At 43.9% G+C, this 17,736-nt stretch overlaps 1 protein-coding gene across 6 annotated transcripts in view; it reads right to left on the bottom strand.

Moving 5' to 3' along the window:
- Nucleotides 1-17,736, bottom strand: part of LOC117354247 — a 56,408-nt gene that overhangs the window by 13,296 nt on the left and 25,376 nt on the right. For all 6 annotated transcript variants that reach the window (XM_033931403.1, XM_033931401.1, XM_033931399.1 and 3 more), the window contains exon 3: nt 13,299-13,837. In XM_033931403.1, the coding sequence (XP_033787294.1) occupies nt 13,299-13,837 (539 nt within the window). The remainder of the gene's footprint in view (nt 1-13,298; nt 13,838-17,736) is intronic.

A 17,736-nucleotide genomic window follows, 5' to 3' on the forward strand; every position in this document is an offset into this window, starting at 1 on the left:
AAAGGTGAGTAGTGGAGTCCCTTAGGGTTCGGTGCTGGGGCCAATCCTGTTCAATATGTTTTTTGAGTGACATTGCTGAAGGGTTAGAAGGAAAAGTGTGCCTTTTTGCAGATGATACCAAGATTTGTAACAGAGTAGACACCGAAGAGGGAGTGGAAAATATGAAAAAGGATCTGCAAAAGTTAGAGGAATGGTCTAATGCCTGGCAACTAAAATTCAATGCAAAGAAATGCATTTGGGGGATTAATAATCAGAAGGAACCATATATGCTGGGAGGTGAGAAGCTGATATGCACGGACGGGGAGAGGAACCTTGGGATGATAGTGTCCGAAGATCCAAAGTAAAAAACAGTGTGACAAGGCAGTGGCTGCTGCCAGAAGGATGCTGGGCTGTATGTAAGATGTTGATGCCCCTGTACAGGTCATTGGTGAGGCCCCACAGAGTATTGTGTTCAGTTTTGGAGACCGTATCTGTCGAAGGACATAAGAAGATTTGAAGCAGTCCAGAGGAGAGCGGCAAAAATGATAGGAGGCTTTCGCCAGAAGACATATGAGGAGAGACTGGAAACCCAAAATATGTATACCCTAGAGGAAAGGAGGGACAGGGGAGATATGATTCAGACGTTCAAATACTTGAAGGGTATTAATGTAGAACAAAATCTTTTCCAGAGAAAGGAAAATGTTAAAACCAGAGGACATAATTTGAGGTTGAGGGGTGATAGATTCAAGAGCAATGTTAGGAAATTCTTCTTTATGGAGAGGGTGGTGGATGCCTGGAACGAGCTCCCGAGAGAGGTGGTGGAGATGAAAACGGTGACGGAGTTCAAAAAAAGCATGGGATGAACACAGAGGATTTAGAATCAGAAAATAATATTAAATATTGAACTAAGGCCAGTACTGGGCAGACTTGCAAGGTCTGTGTCTGTATGTGGCCGTTTGGGAGAGGATGGGCTGAGTTTGGGAGAGGATGGGCTGAGAGGGCTTCAATGGCTGGGAAGGTGTAGATGGACTGGAGTAGGTTTTGACGGAGATTTCGGCAGTTGGAACCCAAGCACAGTACCGGGTAGAGCTTTGGATTCTTGCCCAGAAATAGCTAAGAAGAAAAAATTTAAAAAATGTAAATTAAACCAGGTTGGGAAAACTGGATGGACCATTCGGGTCTTTATCTGCTGTCATCTACTATGTTACATTACCGTTGCCCAGTGCTAAGAATATTCTATAAATGGCACTTACAAGGTAAAAGTTAGGCACCAAGTACTGCGGCGCTAAGCGCTTTTCTATAAAAGGCGCACTTTATAGAATCGTGCTTAGTGGCGCCTAAAGTAGACGTAGGCATCCTAACCTTGGGTGCTCCCTATTTACGCCATTATCTTGGTCTAAATGAGCACACCTAAGTTAGGTGCCTAAGTCCAAAACAGTCTATATGTAAAACAGGCCCACGATCTGCTCCCTAACATGCTTACATTTTGGTAGGCATCTTAGACTATGAGCCTACCTCAAAGTGGTAGCCACCGACAATCCAATTAACCTAATAAACAATTAAGTTAAGGCATCTAGATCATCTAGGCGCGTCAATCTAGGCACCTAACTTTAGGTGTCATTTATAGACTCGGGGCTAATTTTGCCATTAGCGAGTGGCCATTAAAAACAGATTAGCACATGAGCCCTTACCACCACCCGTTACGTACAAGGTCTGACGATTAAGTTCATGAACTCATCCTAGAAAAAGTGCTACATAGACCTCATGGGTGAACATCACTACGGTCACCTTCAAAGTACTCCCCTTGGGAAGCTAAGTATGCACTTCCCTCGTACCTTTTTAATTTTCCAGGGGGAAGCAACATCACGGACTTCCTGCCCCCGTCGTATTGGCTATCCCTCCGACGTCACTTCCTAGAGGAGGGGGCCCGGAAGTGGCATCCGAGAGAGGCGACGCCAACGTGAGCAGCAAGTTCGTAATGCTCCTGCAGGGAAAATTAAAGAGGTACGAGCGAAGGGAAGAGACGCATGCATGCAGCAGGGGGGCATCGGGAAGGAGTGGGTGGGGGCGAAGAGGAGGACGGGTTCCAGCGCCCCACTAAGACCTGTGCCTGGGGTGGACTGCCCCACCCCCACCCCATTACTATGCCACTGAGTATGGAGGGTGTTCCAATACAGTTATTTGTTTAGTGGCTAAAAACTCTCTCACACACAATGCTTGTATATTGTTGTGATGCTAGAGCTATGAGGGACCATTTTTGCACACACCTTTCTCATGCCAAGATTTTCTGTTAAGATTTTCCTAACCGTTTCTCTATTGATGTTTACGTGCTCTGCTATGCTTCTCAGTCAGCCGATGATTTTGACGCACAATTTGACAAATGTTTGCAATGTTTTTGTCAGTTCTTAAGGTTATTGGCCGCCCTGACCTCTCTTCATCAGTGACACTTTCTCTCCCCTGCAGAAAAATGTTTAAAATCCATTAGTACACTGCCGTTTTCCTCATGGCATTATCCCCATAAACCTGGACTAACATGTCCCTGATTTCATTTCCACTCTTGCCAAGCTTAAAAAGAAATTTAATGTTTGTTCGTTGCTCTAATTCAAGCTCCGACATTCTCGCAACGGCTACACAAAAACAGGCAACAATAACAACGAATGTCACTCAGCAAGACACCGCCACATGTTGACAAGAACACAGCTGAGAGACACTGATATAGCAAGTTGTTTGTGCAGTGCTGCCAATGTAAGCGCACGGAGGCAAGTTCGCGAACGCAACTGTCAGACCTCGTAGACAACAAGGGCCAGATTCTGCAAACGGCGCCGCTCTCGGCGGCTGCCTACAAAAGCACCGCCAATCGCGTGTCAATCACGTGACGTGCCGTTTGCAGAATCGCGACTTGCGTGAAAGGCAGACTTTCACGTGAATCGCTTCTACAGAGGCTCCTACCGGTGCCTAACAGCATTTCTGGCATTGGCCATGCCTATTTCGGCTATGGGCACCGGTCGGCGCCTCCATAGCTACAATTACAGCGCCACTTTTTTATTTATTTAAAAAATTTTCTATCCCGCTTATCAACTAAGCGGGTAACAGTTGATACATACATAAAAGTAACAAACGTTACATTTCAATTAATACATTATCAAATCAAAACCTCAATAAGAACCCTCAGCTTATCTTCAAATAATATAGGGATGCTCTATAAGCTACTAGTATCAAATTGATCACGGAAGGAAGAATCTCACAAATAGAGAGGTCTTTAGCAGCTTCTTCAAAGATTTAACATCTGTGCAAACTCTTAGGGCTCCTTTTACTAAGGTGCATTAGGGCCTTAACGCGCGGAATAGCAAGCGCTAAATTGCCGTGCACGCTAGACCTCAACGCCAGCATTGAGATGGCATTATTCTAGCAGCGTACTGCGCGGTTTAGCGCACGGTAATTTCGTGCGTGCGCTAAAAATGCTAGTGCACCTTAGTAAAAGGAGCCCTTAATGTCCCTTTCAGGAAGCGCAGGTAGGTGGCTACATTTTTTTTTTTTTTAATTTAAATAGGATGTTAAGTAGCTTTTACAGATGTGGGTCGCTTAAGTTAGGCAGCCATACAATGCCTACTGCCGCCTAAATTAAAGGGCTGTTTGTAGAATTGACCCTAAGGGCTCATGAGCTAAGCATGCGCCCACAGGAACTCAATTTCCCCGTCCCCGCAAGTTTTGTCGCTGTACCTGTCGCTGCCCCTTTCCTGTAAGCTCTGCCTTAACCACACGAGCCTCGAACACTTATGACTTTAAAGTGTTTGAGGCTTGTGCAGATGAGGACAGAGCTTGCAGGAACGGGGCAGGGACAGGAAAAGAACTCGACAGGACGGGAAAATGAGTTACTGTGGGGACGGGGAAAAATTTGTGCCCATGTCATTCTGGACATGCCCCTGTGCTAAAAAATATATTTTATATTTTAGCATGTAGGTAGCGCCTGCAAATAGCAAAATTACCATGGGATGCAGTCATAAGCACACGCTTGTAAAAGGGCCCCTTAGTGTAAATATATGTGTGTAACTTACAATATGCTGTATTTTAAGCACATATGAGTTCTACCCACACCTCAACCAGACTCCACCTATATATATGCTCACCTGTAAAATATACAGGGCAGCCATCAGAAATTTCTGGGCCCCTTACTGAGCAATCCTATTGGGCCCCCCACGCACCCCTTCCCCCCCCGACCCCCGCTTCTTCCATGGGCCGAATACACACATACTTTTCTCTGTCGCCGCACTCTTTGACCAAAAGATTTGTAAGCCTGCAACCATGTCAAGGTAGACTCTTTCAGCAGGGCCCTAACCTAACCTAAACTAAACTAATCTATACCTATCTATTCTAAACTAACATATGTCTAATACTGAACTAATAACAAACTAACAAACATCTGCATAATAAATAACTAATAAATAATAGTGCTAGTAGCTATAATTCACTTTTGAATATAAAATCTCAGTTAAGGATTTCTTTTGACCTTTGTAGGCCAGAAGTAGATCACAATTGCACAATATTTTTTGTAACAAGTATTAAATGTGTTTTTATAAATACTGTAAGCTTAATAAATATATCAGAAAAAACTACACATCTGAGCACATATCTGAACATACACATCTGTATGATCCCATCCTCCTCAGCTTGCCTATAGCTGCATCATGCATGTTAAAAATGTACGATATGTTGATATGTGCACCTTCCTTCCTTCCCATCCATCCTCCTCAGCCTGTCCTTACACATCCACAGCTGCATGTTAATGATGATGTATATGTTATGATGATAAATAAGTGCATATGAGCACATCATTAACATGCAGCTATGGATGAATATAAAAAAGTAACAATATTCTGTACAATTGTCAATTTATAAATCAGCGTCTTCTCCCTACTCTCTCTTCCCCATTTCCCTTCAGCGTCCTCAGCACACTCTCTCTCCACTTTCCTTCAGCGCACGCACATAAAAACAAGCAGGTAATTTATATCATTTTCATTCTATTCATTCATAGAAATTAAAGTCTAAATAATGCCAGTCACATAACAAAACATGATTTTACAAAAATAATTCCCTGCACAGTCAAGCCTGCAAGGATTACTAGATGTCTTTCAGCAGCTCCCCTCCCTCCCCCTTACCTTTGTGGCCAAGTCAAAATGATCTACCAACAATAAAATTTTAAAAACACAAAGCACACTGTACGCAGAGAAAATGTTAATTATCATTTATATTCCGCAGGTTTTCAAAGAGGTCAAGGCAGATGACTTTATGCAATGTCACCTCAGTAACAACTATACAAAAATAGACAAATTTTCCCCCTCCCTTTTTACTAAAACGCGATAGCGGTTTTTAGCGCTGGGAGCTGCGCTGAATGCCCCATGCTGCTCTCAACGCTCATAGGCTCCCTGCGCTAAAAAATGCTATTGCGGTTTAGTAAAAGAGGGCCATAGTGCAAAATATAGACAGCATATATAAATTCTCAAAGCAGACACATTTTGATCACTAAATTGAAAATAAAATAATTTTTCCTACCTTTGGTAATTTCATCAGTCTCTGGTTGCACTTTATTCTTCTGACTGCATCCAATATTTCTTCCCTTCTTTCAGCCTCCTGTATGCTTCCTCTCCTCCAGACCTCATTCCCTCCCCAAACTTTTTCTTTGTTTCATCCTGCCCCTTCTTTCTTTTTCTCTCTCTCCATACCCCCTTTCTTTCTGTATGTCTGTTTTTCTCTCTCTCTCACCCTGCCCCCTTCTTTCTTTCTCTATTCACACCCTCTTTCGTTCTGTATGTCTGTCTTTCTCTCTCTCTCCGTGCCCCATTTTTCTTTGTTTCACCCTGCCCCCTTTCTTTCTTTCTTTCTGGCTTCCTGTCCCCCCCCTTTCTTTCTTTCTCCCTGCCCTCCCCTATGCCACCACCATTGGGAAAATGCTGCCACCGCCACTGGGGAATAGACCGCCACTGCCGCCATTGGGAACTGGCCGGCGCCGAATTTGCCCTGCTTCTCTTCCCCGCGGGGCCGACCAACTCTCGCCACCCGACGTCAATTCTAATGTCGGGGAGGACGTTCTAGGCCAGCCAGGCAGCGACTGGCTGGCCCAGAACGTCCTCTCCGACATCAGAATTGACGCGAGTGGCGAGAGTTGGTCGGCCCCACAGGGAAAAGCAGGGAGAACTCGGCGCCGGCCTGTTCCCGATGGCGGCGGTGGCACTCAAGTGACTAAAGAGCCGCAGTTTGCCGGCCTAGGGAGAACACTGGAGGGTGGCCAGCTGTGCACCTCCTTGGGACGTAAACACGGGGCGGGGCGGGGCAGACCGCCCCCCCACCCTCCCCCACCTTGGTATGCCACTATCTGTACCTTCCTCCCTCCCTATGACCAAAAATTCTCCTTTCTTCTATTCCCCATGTACACAACCATCTCTTTCCCTTCCTTCCTCTCTCCCAAGTCGATGCCTTCTGTGCCAAAAACCCATTCCCTCCCCCACCTCAGCATCTCTTTCCCTCCCTTCCTCTCTCCCAAGTCCATGTCTTCTGTGTCCAAAAAACCCATTCCCTCCCCCACCTCAGCATCTCTTTCCCTCCCTTCCTCTCTCCCAAGTCCATGCCTTCTGTGTCCAAAAACCCATTCCATCCCCCACCTCAGCATCTCTTTCCCTCCCTTCCTCTCTCCCAAGTCCATGCCTTCTGTGTCCAAAAACCCATTCCATCTCCCACCTCAGCATCTCTTTCCCTCCCTTCCTCTCTCCCAAGTCCATGCCTTCTGTGTCCAAAAAACCATTCCCTCCCCCACCTCAGCATCTCTTTCCCTCCCTTCCTCTCTCCCAAGTTCATGCCTTGTGTCCAAAACGCACTCCCTCCCCCCTTTTGTGTTCCGCGTTTGCCTCCCAGCCCATCTTTGCAACTTTCTCAGCAAAACAGAGCTCGAGCCAAGAGGCTTGTCTCCTGTTTCCCGCCTGCCCTGCCGCGCACAAATAGCCGACCGGAAGTATTCTCCGACGTCAGCGCTGACGTCGGAGGGCAGGCTTTGCTTAAGCCCTCCCTCCGACGTCAGCGCTGACATCGGGGAACACTGCCGATTGGCTATATGTGAGCGGCAGGGCAGGTAGGAACAGAAGACGAGCCTCGCGGCTCGAGATGTATTGAACTCCGCGGGTTCTCCGTCCAGCTCTCTCCTGTGCACCTGGGGCGGACCTCCCCCCCCTAGACTGTGGCCTAGGACTCTGGGGGAGCCCGGGCCCCCTGTCAGCTCCGGGCCCCTGAATGCAGGACTGGTAGTACTGCCCTGATGGCGGCCCTGAAAATATACATTACATAAGGTATTCGCATTATTACAGAATAGCTCTTATGCTGGCATTTTTGAAACTTCCAAAACACAGTGACCATTGAAAGGCGAACATGCATAATTACCGACTTCACCTACACTATGCTCAAACCACACCCCTGAACACACCTAGATGTGAGTCAAGTAAAACATGACTTCATACACCATGTTTACATGTGAAAAATCCTTCATAAAATTACTTCAAAAGGGGGCTATTTGCTAAAAGTGTGGTAAGATTGTTCAGTTACTGCAAGCTAATGATTAGGATATTGACCTACACTTAAAGGGCAGAGGAGTGGCCTAGTGGTTAGAGCAGCTGCCTCAGTACCCTGAGGTTGTGAGATCAATTCCCACTTCAGCTCCTTGTGACTCTGAGCAAGTTACTTAACACTTCATCACCCCATGTAAACTGCTTTGATTGTGCAAACCACACAGAAAAAGCAGTATATCAAGTCACATCTCCTTTACCCTTTCTTCCTTAGACTGTCTTTATTTTAATGTCAAGTCACTCCCAAATGAGACATTTGTGATCTCAGATTTAATTAAGGATATTGTAATGTTTTGTGTTTTTCTATCGTATAGTCTTGTTGACAGATACTAATGCCAATTTGGTTTCAATTAGAGAAACATGGCTAGCTAATGCTGAGGTGAGGGTGTGGTGGTGATATTTAGAACAGATGTTTGATCTCAGCTTCCCTATGATCCATCAGATTTGGAATGTTTGTTGGAAAAACAGATCATAATCATTCCATGGTGGGATTTTTTTTCTCTTTTTAATTATTTGTTATAACACATAACAATATTGTACATGAAGAAGGACACGGTACTACTCAAAAGGGTCCAGAGAAGAGTGACTAAAATGGAGGAGTTGCTGTGCAGTGAGAGATTGGAGAAGCTGGGCCTCTTCTCCCTTGAAAAGAGGAGACTGTGAGGGGACATGATTGAAACATTCAAAATACTGAAGGGAATAGATTTAGTAGATAAAGACAGACTGTTCATCCTCTCCAACATAGGGAGAACAAGAGGACACTCTCTAAAGTTGAAAGGGGATAGATTCCGTACAAACGTAAGGAAATTCTTCTTCACCCAGAGAGTGGTAGAAAACTGGAACACTCTTCTGGAGTCTGTTATAGGGGGAAACATCCTCCAGGGATTCAAGACAAAGTTGGACAAGTTCATGCTAAATTGGTGAGACTAGACTCATTTGGAGCACTGGTCTTGACCTAGGGCTGCCGTGTGAGCGGACTGCTGGGCAGGATGGACCACTTATCTGACCCAGCAGCGGCAATTCTTATGTTCTTATTGAAGAAAAAAGAGAGAAGGTAAAATAATATTCACTTTTAAGTCCATATTATTAGGGCTGAATTAACCAAGAATCCAAGAAATATCCATGGTGAGTTTCTTGGTTTATGAGCCCCTTCCTAAGGAGGTTTTAAAGGAATTGATTGGCTTTACTGTCTGCTAAACATGGCATCAGTAAATTTGTAAAGTTAAGAGATTTTAATTTGCACTTTGATTGTGAATCTGATGCAGCAGCAGCATATATTTTGTCCTCTGTGATGGTGTTTGGGTTTCAGCAGGTCAATTTTAATTTCAGCTATCAAGGAAGGCATTTCTTAGAAGTTATTATGAGCTCTTCCACTCTAAAGGAGGATGGTGTAATGGTGTACAATAAGTTTTCATCCCTTATATAGTCTGATTGTGTTTTTGTTAGAACCTTCCTTGGGGATATCTAGTCATTTTATTAGAAAAGCTGCTTAAAGGGCCTAAATGTTTTGTTCAAAGAAAGATTGATGAACAGGCTTTCTTACTGGCTATGGGTTTGAAAGTGAAAACGCAGCAACCTTTTCACCCTGCCATAAGGAGAACTGGAACTCCACCGTTTCAGAGCCCTTAGGTGATGTTGCCCCCATCTACAAGGTTAGGAACATCTAAGCAGGGTTCCTCAACATGAGAATTTGAGACAATTAAAAGAGGCACACTATGAGAGTGATCAAATTTGGAGGAATTTGTTCTTGCAATCTGATAGACCTTCCTAGAAATCCAGGGCAAAAAATGGTAGAGATCCAGGATAAGTCTAGAGAGCTTTTTTATTAGTAAAACAATTAATCTGTGCCCTGGAGATGATCAACTGGATCTACTGTGATTTTGCTATTTTCGAACAAAAGTTGAGGACCAAGAGCATTGTTTGCTCCAGTGCATGTATTTATTTATTTCGATTTATTAACTACCTTTATGAAGAGATTCACCCAAGGTAGTGTACAGCAAGTTTGCTACATAATGTTGATCCCCTTATTCTTCCTGGTTTTAATGTTCTTAGAGAAAAACTGCATGAACATCCTTGTCCAAATATTAACAATAAGAATTTGGCAGTAATTTGGGATGATATTGTTTGAACACATGTTGGTTACCTAGACTGATGATGTTTAAAGGCTGATGGAAAAAAATGGGTTGGGGATGTTGGATGACTTAGGCACTGTCATTGAAGGACTGAATCAAGGTGTGATGGAAGGGTGCCTGAAGTACAAATGAAAGTGAACGGAGAGGAGGGTAGTTGGGAGGTTTTTGGAAGGTCGGGAGGAAAGATGATAGCCAGTCCTCTGACTAGCAGAATCAAGTTTTTCTAAGGTTTCTCTCTTGGAGATAAAATGACTACTAGCTGAATTTAGCAGGGAATCCTGTGTCTTAGAGCCTTGCTCTGCCAATCTTTTAAGAGTCCTCCAACCTGGTTGGTACTCTGGCATGCACAGTTTGTGAAAAGACCTTAGATGCAGGGTGCTACTCTGACTCTATCAGATCTATTAAACTTCTTCCACTTTTCAAAAATTCATCATTGGAGATGGATTGTTGTAAGTACTAATGTCCAAGTGCTAGCATTGTGATGTTTGTTGGAAGGAGTGGGAAAGAGTTGTGACCTGATTCATTGAGTGCGTTAGGGATGACACTACCTGTGAGGAAAGAGATGACTGTTTTAGGGGTTGTTTAGGATTCAGGCCTGACCATGAGGTTGCAAATAGTCAAGACTGTAAAGGCATGTTTTAGCCAACTTTACATGCTATATTGCTTGAAACGTTAATCTTGCCCTCTGACTTTAAAACTGATGTGCAGGGGATGGTTCTATCGAGGTTGGACTATTGTAACACCCTCTGTCTTGGAATTACTAAAATGAGAGGGAAAGCGTTGCAATTGGTACAAACTGCTGCATCTGGGCTAGTACTGGGTATCAACAGGATGGCACATATTACGCCCATTCTGAAGAAATTACACTGGTTATCAGTTTTATTTCGGGTGCAACATAAGGTCACTTCTGTGGTCCATCAAACACCATGGTATTTTCAGCAAGTTGTGATGCTTTATAAGCCAAATAGATCTTTATGATCTGAAAATCAAAGGTTATTAAACCAAATAGTGCAGGGAAATTATGCAAACACTAAAGCAATGACATTCTGTATTGCTGGCTTTAAAATATGGAACACCTTGGTGGGCCAATTATGACTATGTGTAAATTGGCTCCAATTTAAGAAACAGTTGCAAACTCAGTTTTTAGTTACTGCATTTTTGTGTTTTTATTGTCACTTGAAGACAAGAAACTTTAATTATGGAGATTTTAAGATTTTAGTTTGTCTGTTATTTTATGTCTGTTATTGATGTAAACCATTTTGTCTTTTCTTTAAACGGATAGAAAAGTTTTAAATAAATAAATTTAGGAGGCAGTAGTTACCTTTCAGTTTCCAGTAAAGAGAGGATTAAGGAGATTGCCCTTAAAAGGTTTAGATTTTTTTTGAATAGGATGAGTTGTGTGAAGCAGGAGAACTATTATTTTTCTCATGAGTTTTTTTCAATGTGTATTTGAAAACTTTGAAATCCACCATTCAGGAATTTATTTTATGAATTCTGATAAGATGTGATTAGTAGTTTCCATTGATATTTGTCATTCAAAGATATGGTTCTAAATGATTGGTTTCCTTGCATAGAAGGTTGAATTACAGCCAATCAGCTAGGTAAAATTGCTTTGTTGTGGGTAAGAGAACCTTCTAGCCTAATCCTTATTGCTTTTGGGGGGAGTAGTTATCCACACAGACATCTAATAAATAAACTGATTACTGCAATTCAACCCTGCTGGGTTTACTAAAATACATGATCAGACAGATTCAAACAGTACAAAACGCCGCAGCAAGGTTTTTGCTAGGTAAACTGAAACAGACAATAATAATAATAACAACAGCTTATATACCACAATACCGTGAAGTTCTATGCAGTTTACAAAGATTAAGCAAAGGTACAAATTGATTGACTTTAAGAGGGGAGGAAGAAGTGCCACACTGCTGCTGAAAGATTTACACTGGCTCCCGACTGAGACCAGGGTGAGATTCATAATCTTACTGCTGATGCACAAAACTGTTCACCTCTCAGAACCGCAATACCTAGCAGCCAGACTACAAAACCATAAACTCCCATACGCTCTGCATTCAAACCAAGAGTCCTTATGACAAATCCCCTCCTTCAAAGACATCAAATACAAAAGCCCCAGGGCAAGAATGTTCTCGGGAATGGTCACAATGTGGTGGAATGCCCTTCCAAAGGAATTAAAGCTAGAAGAGGACACTGGAAAATTCAAGAAAGGGATAAAGACTATTCTTTTCTCAAACTACTTCAACTGAAATTATGAAGTTGACATGGAGATTAAACTAGAACTTTCAGGGATGTGTGAAAATAGATTATATATAGCTGAAATGACTAACCTCCTCAGGAGGTGTATAAATATAGGGCTCCTTTTACAAAGGCGTGCTAGGACCTTAACACGAGCTAAATTGCTGCGCACGCTAGCCGCTACCGCCTCCTTTTGAGCAGGCAGTAGATTTTCGGCTAGCGCACACCAATCCGGTGCGTACGTTAAAAACATTAGCGCACCTTTGTAAAAGGAGCCCATAGTGTATTAAGCCGCAATAGTAAACCTAGTTTATATGTGTATATATATGTAGGGCAATTGATTTGATATAAACATGGGCCAGTAACATAAGTAGGCACAATCATGCCAATATTAATAACTCTGTATTGTAACACTCTCGTTCTCTCGAGAGCCAGAAGGCCTTGAGCATGCGCGGATGCTCAAGGCCCGAGCCAGGCAAGAGGCGGGAGCTTGCTTTCACTCTCACAACCAGCAGAAGGGGTAAGGAGCGTGTTTGAGAGGAAGGGCGGGCGGATGCCGCTTTCAGCACGGGGGTGCGATGCGGTTCTCGCGGGGGGGGGGGGGGGGGAATTCGTGGGGGGGTTGCGATGCCGGTTAGAGCGGGGGAGAGGGGGTGATGGAGCAGCGCCGGTAGCCTCGGGTGAGGGGGGTTTGGTGGAACGAATCAAAACGAGTTTCCATTCATTGCTATAGGGAAACTCGCTTTGATATCTGAGTAACTTGATTTACGAGCATGCTTCTGGAATGAATTATGCTCGTAAACCAAGGTTCCACTGTAATTGGAATGGGTCCCAAGGGTAGATAAGTGGTGACATGGACAGACAAGACAGAATGGATATTATAGTCTCCCTCTGTTACTTTGTTAACAGGTAAACAGACTTAGGGCTCCTTTTACGAAGCCGCGTTAGCGGTTTAACGCGCATAATAGCGTGCGCTAATTTGCCGGCCACGCTAGCCGCTACCGCCTCCTCTTGAGCAGGCGGTAGTTTTTCAGCTAGCGCGGGGGTTAGCGTGCGATAAAGCCCCTAACGCGGCTTCGTAAAAGGAGCCCTTAAGTGACAGAATCCAGCAAGTGGTCTGTGTACTCTACACTACACTCAGCTGAGGCTCTTCCACATTCCTTTTGTGTGCCCCTGGAATGCACAAACATTTGTCTTTCTAGAACAGAGAGGTACAGAACCAGGTGACTTAGTGCTATTGCCAGCACATGAATGTTTCCCCCCGCTTTTTCCCCAGTCCAAATCCTTTACAAATTATGAGTAAATAGAAAAAAAACGGTTAACATTTCACCTGGCAAATCCGATCAGCATTTGTAGAGCATTCGGACATTTGGAAAAAACCGGCAGGGCACAAGGTGCATTTTTCACACTGATGTGGTGTCTTCTGGAAATTGCAAAATTCATCGGTTTCACAGAGGTTGCAGCTAAGTAACGGTCCGCCAACATCAATCACTTTTGCATCAACATCCAATTTCTGCCCAAAATAGGGCTTGTGAAGATGATTTCTGACCTGGTTCTGAAGTCCTTGAAGGTGAGCTTCAAAGTAATGCTGTATATCTTCCTGCAAGCTCTGGAACGACATTTGCTTCACTGTGTCAAAAACCATGCCGTACTGAACCTTTATCAAATCCATTTGCTCATACATTTTCCTCTGCTGCTCTAGAATTTCTCGCTGCTGGTTAATCATCATATTTTGCTGCTCGGTGAGCTTTTGCTGCAAGTCGGTAATTATCTTCTGCTGACTTTTTAGCATATCCACAAATTTTTCCTGACCTTTGGTAAGTTGCAGTTGTAGAATCAGTGCATCTTCAGAGGGAACTTCATTCTCTCCTACAACAAATAGTAAAATCTTTATATTTGTAATAGAGCAGGGAAAGATCATATATCAATTTCTTCTATTTTGTTTTCTTACAAAGTTCAGCATTTCGGCTGATATCAGTAATCAAATATCCCCAGATTCTATATATGGTGCTGAAACATATGTGCTGAAATTTGCACATAAATCGAATAAGCATGCGCAAATTAGTTACCTAACGAGCCATTAATTTACAATAAATTGATGTCAATAATCAATTATTGCAGTAATTGGGAATTTGCGCTCACATCTTCCTGCGCACTATAATACCAGGCACACAAATCCACTAGTGCATGACACAAAAGAGGGCGTGGCCAGGGGCAGGGCAAGGGTGTTCCAATATTACACACACTGTTACAGAATAGCACCACTCCCACACCCAAATGTTGGGTGCCAGCAGGTTTCATCTAGCATAACTACCGGCACCCAACATCAGGCTTGGGAATCAGCCCTAAGTGCTCTTCTAAAATGGCGCTTAGCTTGGAGTTCTGTTTATAAAATAGTGCTTCACACCAATTTCTCAGCACCCTTTAAAGAATTCACCCCAGAGAGTGGAATCTCGGGTCTGGGTCTTCTCACCATGCAAACACTGAAGAGACTGTGCAGCCAATTACGCCACCCCACTGGCAGGGCCTGCTTATCCACTAGGGAAGACTAAGAGATTCTAGGGTGGCAGCTTTCCAAGGATGAGAAAGAGCAGCTGCAGTCAAGACAAGTAAGGTTTCTGTGTGTGGAGGTATGGGTGTAAATATTCATACATATAGCGGGGCAATTTATATTGACAAAAAATACGTGTGTAGGTTAGATGGACTTCCAGCAGCACTGCACAAAATTTGTGCCACTGAAAATACATGCTTATTTATATACTTATACATCTACTCTCTCTATACAGGTATTGAAACTGGATTCCTATATGTCTAGATCAGGGGTGCCCACACTTTTTTGACTCGCGAGCTACTTTTAAAATGACCAAGTCAATATGATCTACCAACAATAAAGTTTAAAAAAAACACAACGCACACTATACGCATAAAATTGTTAATTATCATTCCTATTCCGGGGTTTTTTCAAAGAGGTCAAAGCAGATGACTCTATGCACTGTCACCTCAGTAACAACCATACAAAAATAGACAAATACCCACCCCCTCCCTTTTTACTAAACCACGATAGCAGTTTTTAGCGCAGGGAGCTGCGCTGAATGCCCAGCGCTGCTCTCGACGCTCATAGGCTCCCTGCGCTAAAAACCACTATTGCGGTTTAGTAAAAGGGGACCATATTGAAAAATAAATATAGATTAATTTCAGAACACATTTTGATCACTAAATTTAAAATAAAATCATTTTTCCTACCTTGTCTGGTGATTTCATGAGTCTCTGGTTGCACTTTCTTCTTCTGACTGTGCATTCAATCTTTCAGCCTGTATGCTTCCTCTCCTCCACACCTCATTCCCTCCACCAACTTTTTCTTCCCTCTCTCCCTGACCTTTCTTTCTTTCTCTCTTCATGCCCCCTTTCTTTTTTTCTGTTTCTCTTCTTTCCTTCTGTCTCCCTGCCTGCCCCCTTTCTTTCTTTCTCCCTGCCCTTCCCCAAGCCACTGCCACTGCCGCTGCCATTGGGGAACAGGACCCAAACCACCACCAATGGATAACAGGCCCCAAAGCCGACGCCGACGCCACCCCATGCTTTCCCTGCTTCGGGCCGACCAGCATTCCTCTCCCCGACGTCAATTCTGCCGTCGGAGAGGAAGATCCGCCTAGCCAGGCAGCGATTGGCTGGCCCGAATTTCCTCTCCGACGGCAGAATTGACCTCAGGGAGAGGAAGACTGATTGGCCTGATAGATCGCCAAGGCAAAGTGAGTCCTGGGTGATCGACTCACTTTGCCTTGGCGAGCTATCCGTTGATTGCGATCGACCTATTGGGCACCCCTGGTCTAGATTATATATTTGACTGGAAGCTCCACATTATACCAAATGTACAAGATGCAGGGGCCCAATATCAGCGACTACACAAGTATACGTATAGCGAAGCCCACCCAGAGAACGCCCCTCTTGTGCCCATTTTCTTGCACTTAGAAAACTATACATGCAGCAGAGTACACCTATAGTTTTATGAATGCACTTACGCTGAAAATGAATTTAAACTGGCATTTAGACAGCCGGAGCGGCACTGAATATCAAGTGCCATTTAAAAACTGACACCAATTAATTAAGGATGGTTGGATAGACTGGAGTGAGCTCGGATGGCATTTCAACATTTGGAACCTAGCACAATACCAGGAGGACTTTACAGCCTATGACCCAGAAATATCAAAGAAGAGACAAGTTAATTTAATCATGTCTTTATAATGGGTATAACGCGACACTTTTGATACCTAACTGTCCTTTTAAGGACAACCTAGCATTTAGTAGTGAGCCTCCACATATTTTTTCAGTGTTTTCATAATAGCAATATTGGAAGCTGACTGTTGGATCATATTACATATTACTATATTACATTCCTAGGGACTTTAGTTGCATTTCTAAACTCCAAACATGGGCCCAATTTGTTCGGATGAAATTGAATGCATCCAAGACAAAATTATTGTGGCTTGGCCTGAAACCAGATTATCTCCCTAGTTCTGTAGCATTGTCCTCTGGAACTTCTTTACAAATCAAATTTTCTGCTAAGATTTTGGGAGTCCCTTTCGATTCCTCGCTCTCTTTTAAGGATCAGATTAGTTCTGTGATCAAGAAATGTTTTTTCAATCTGCGTATGCTGAGGAAAGTCAGACATCTTTTCCATTAACAACATTTTTCCTTTCTGGTTCAGTCGATTATTTTATCTCATCTTGACTATTGTAATGCCCTGTAACTTGGTATTACAAAAAACTGTCTTTCTAGATTACAATTGATCCAGAACACAATTGATTACAATTGATCCCTCCCCTTCAAAATTACCGAGCTCTGGAACAACCTTACCTCCCCTCTTCGGAACTTGAGCTCTCTCCAAGTTTTCTGCAAACATCTGAAAACCTGGCTTTTCTCAAAAATTTAAGCCTCTCTCCAACCTTGGTATCCTAAGTCCTCAAAAACTCTTCATATCTGGCATCCCAAGTCCTCTAAATATTCTTCATACTTTTACCTCTAACCCTTTGTTGTAGTTCCTTCCTATTTCATCTACTGTAAACCACGCCGAGCTCTACGAACGTGGAGATGATGCGGTATACAAACCTAAGGATTAGATTAGATTAGATTAGATCATAGTTCTTCAACTGCCGGTCTGCGGACCGGTGTCGGTCCGCAGGAAATTTTTGCTGGTCCGCGCAGGACCGGCAAGATTGACTCATTTCAACTTCCTGCCGGTCCACGCAGGACCGGCAATATCAGCAACGGAAGCATACGCTGGGCCGGAGAGATCTTGGGGAGCCTCCGACAGTGGCTTTCTCCCCTCTCTGCTGCTCTCCTTTACTTCCCAGCGCAGATATTCACGAAGGCAGCCTCGGGGCTTTTGCTGAGTCGCGGCTACCTCTGATGATGCAACTTCCTCTTTCCTCAGAGGCGGCGCGACCCAACAAAGGACCCGGGGCTGCCTTCGTGAATCGCTGCGCTGGGAAGTAAGAAGAGCCTCTGGAGGGGAGAAAACCACTATCAGAGGTCTGGGAAGCTGCTGGGCAGGGAAAAAAGGGACAGCTGCTACTGGAAAAGGGAGAAGGAGAGATGCTTCTAGGAGGGGAGGAGGGAAAGGAATCTGGAAGCTGCTGGCCAGGAAAAAAAAGGGACAGCTGCTACTGGAGAGGGAGAAGGAGAAGGAGAGATGCATCTGGGAGGGGAGGAGGGAAAGGAATCTGGGAAGCTGCTGGGCCAGGAAAAAAAAGGGACAGCTGCTACTGGAGAGG

This window comes from Geotrypetes seraphini, chromosome 2 (genome assembly GCF_902459505.1).
Source record: "Geotrypetes seraphini chromosome 2, aGeoSer1.1, whole genome shotgun sequence".
Classification (NCBI taxonomy): domain Eukaryota; kingdom Metazoa; phylum Chordata; class Amphibia; order Gymnophiona; family Dermophiidae; genus Geotrypetes; species Geotrypetes seraphini.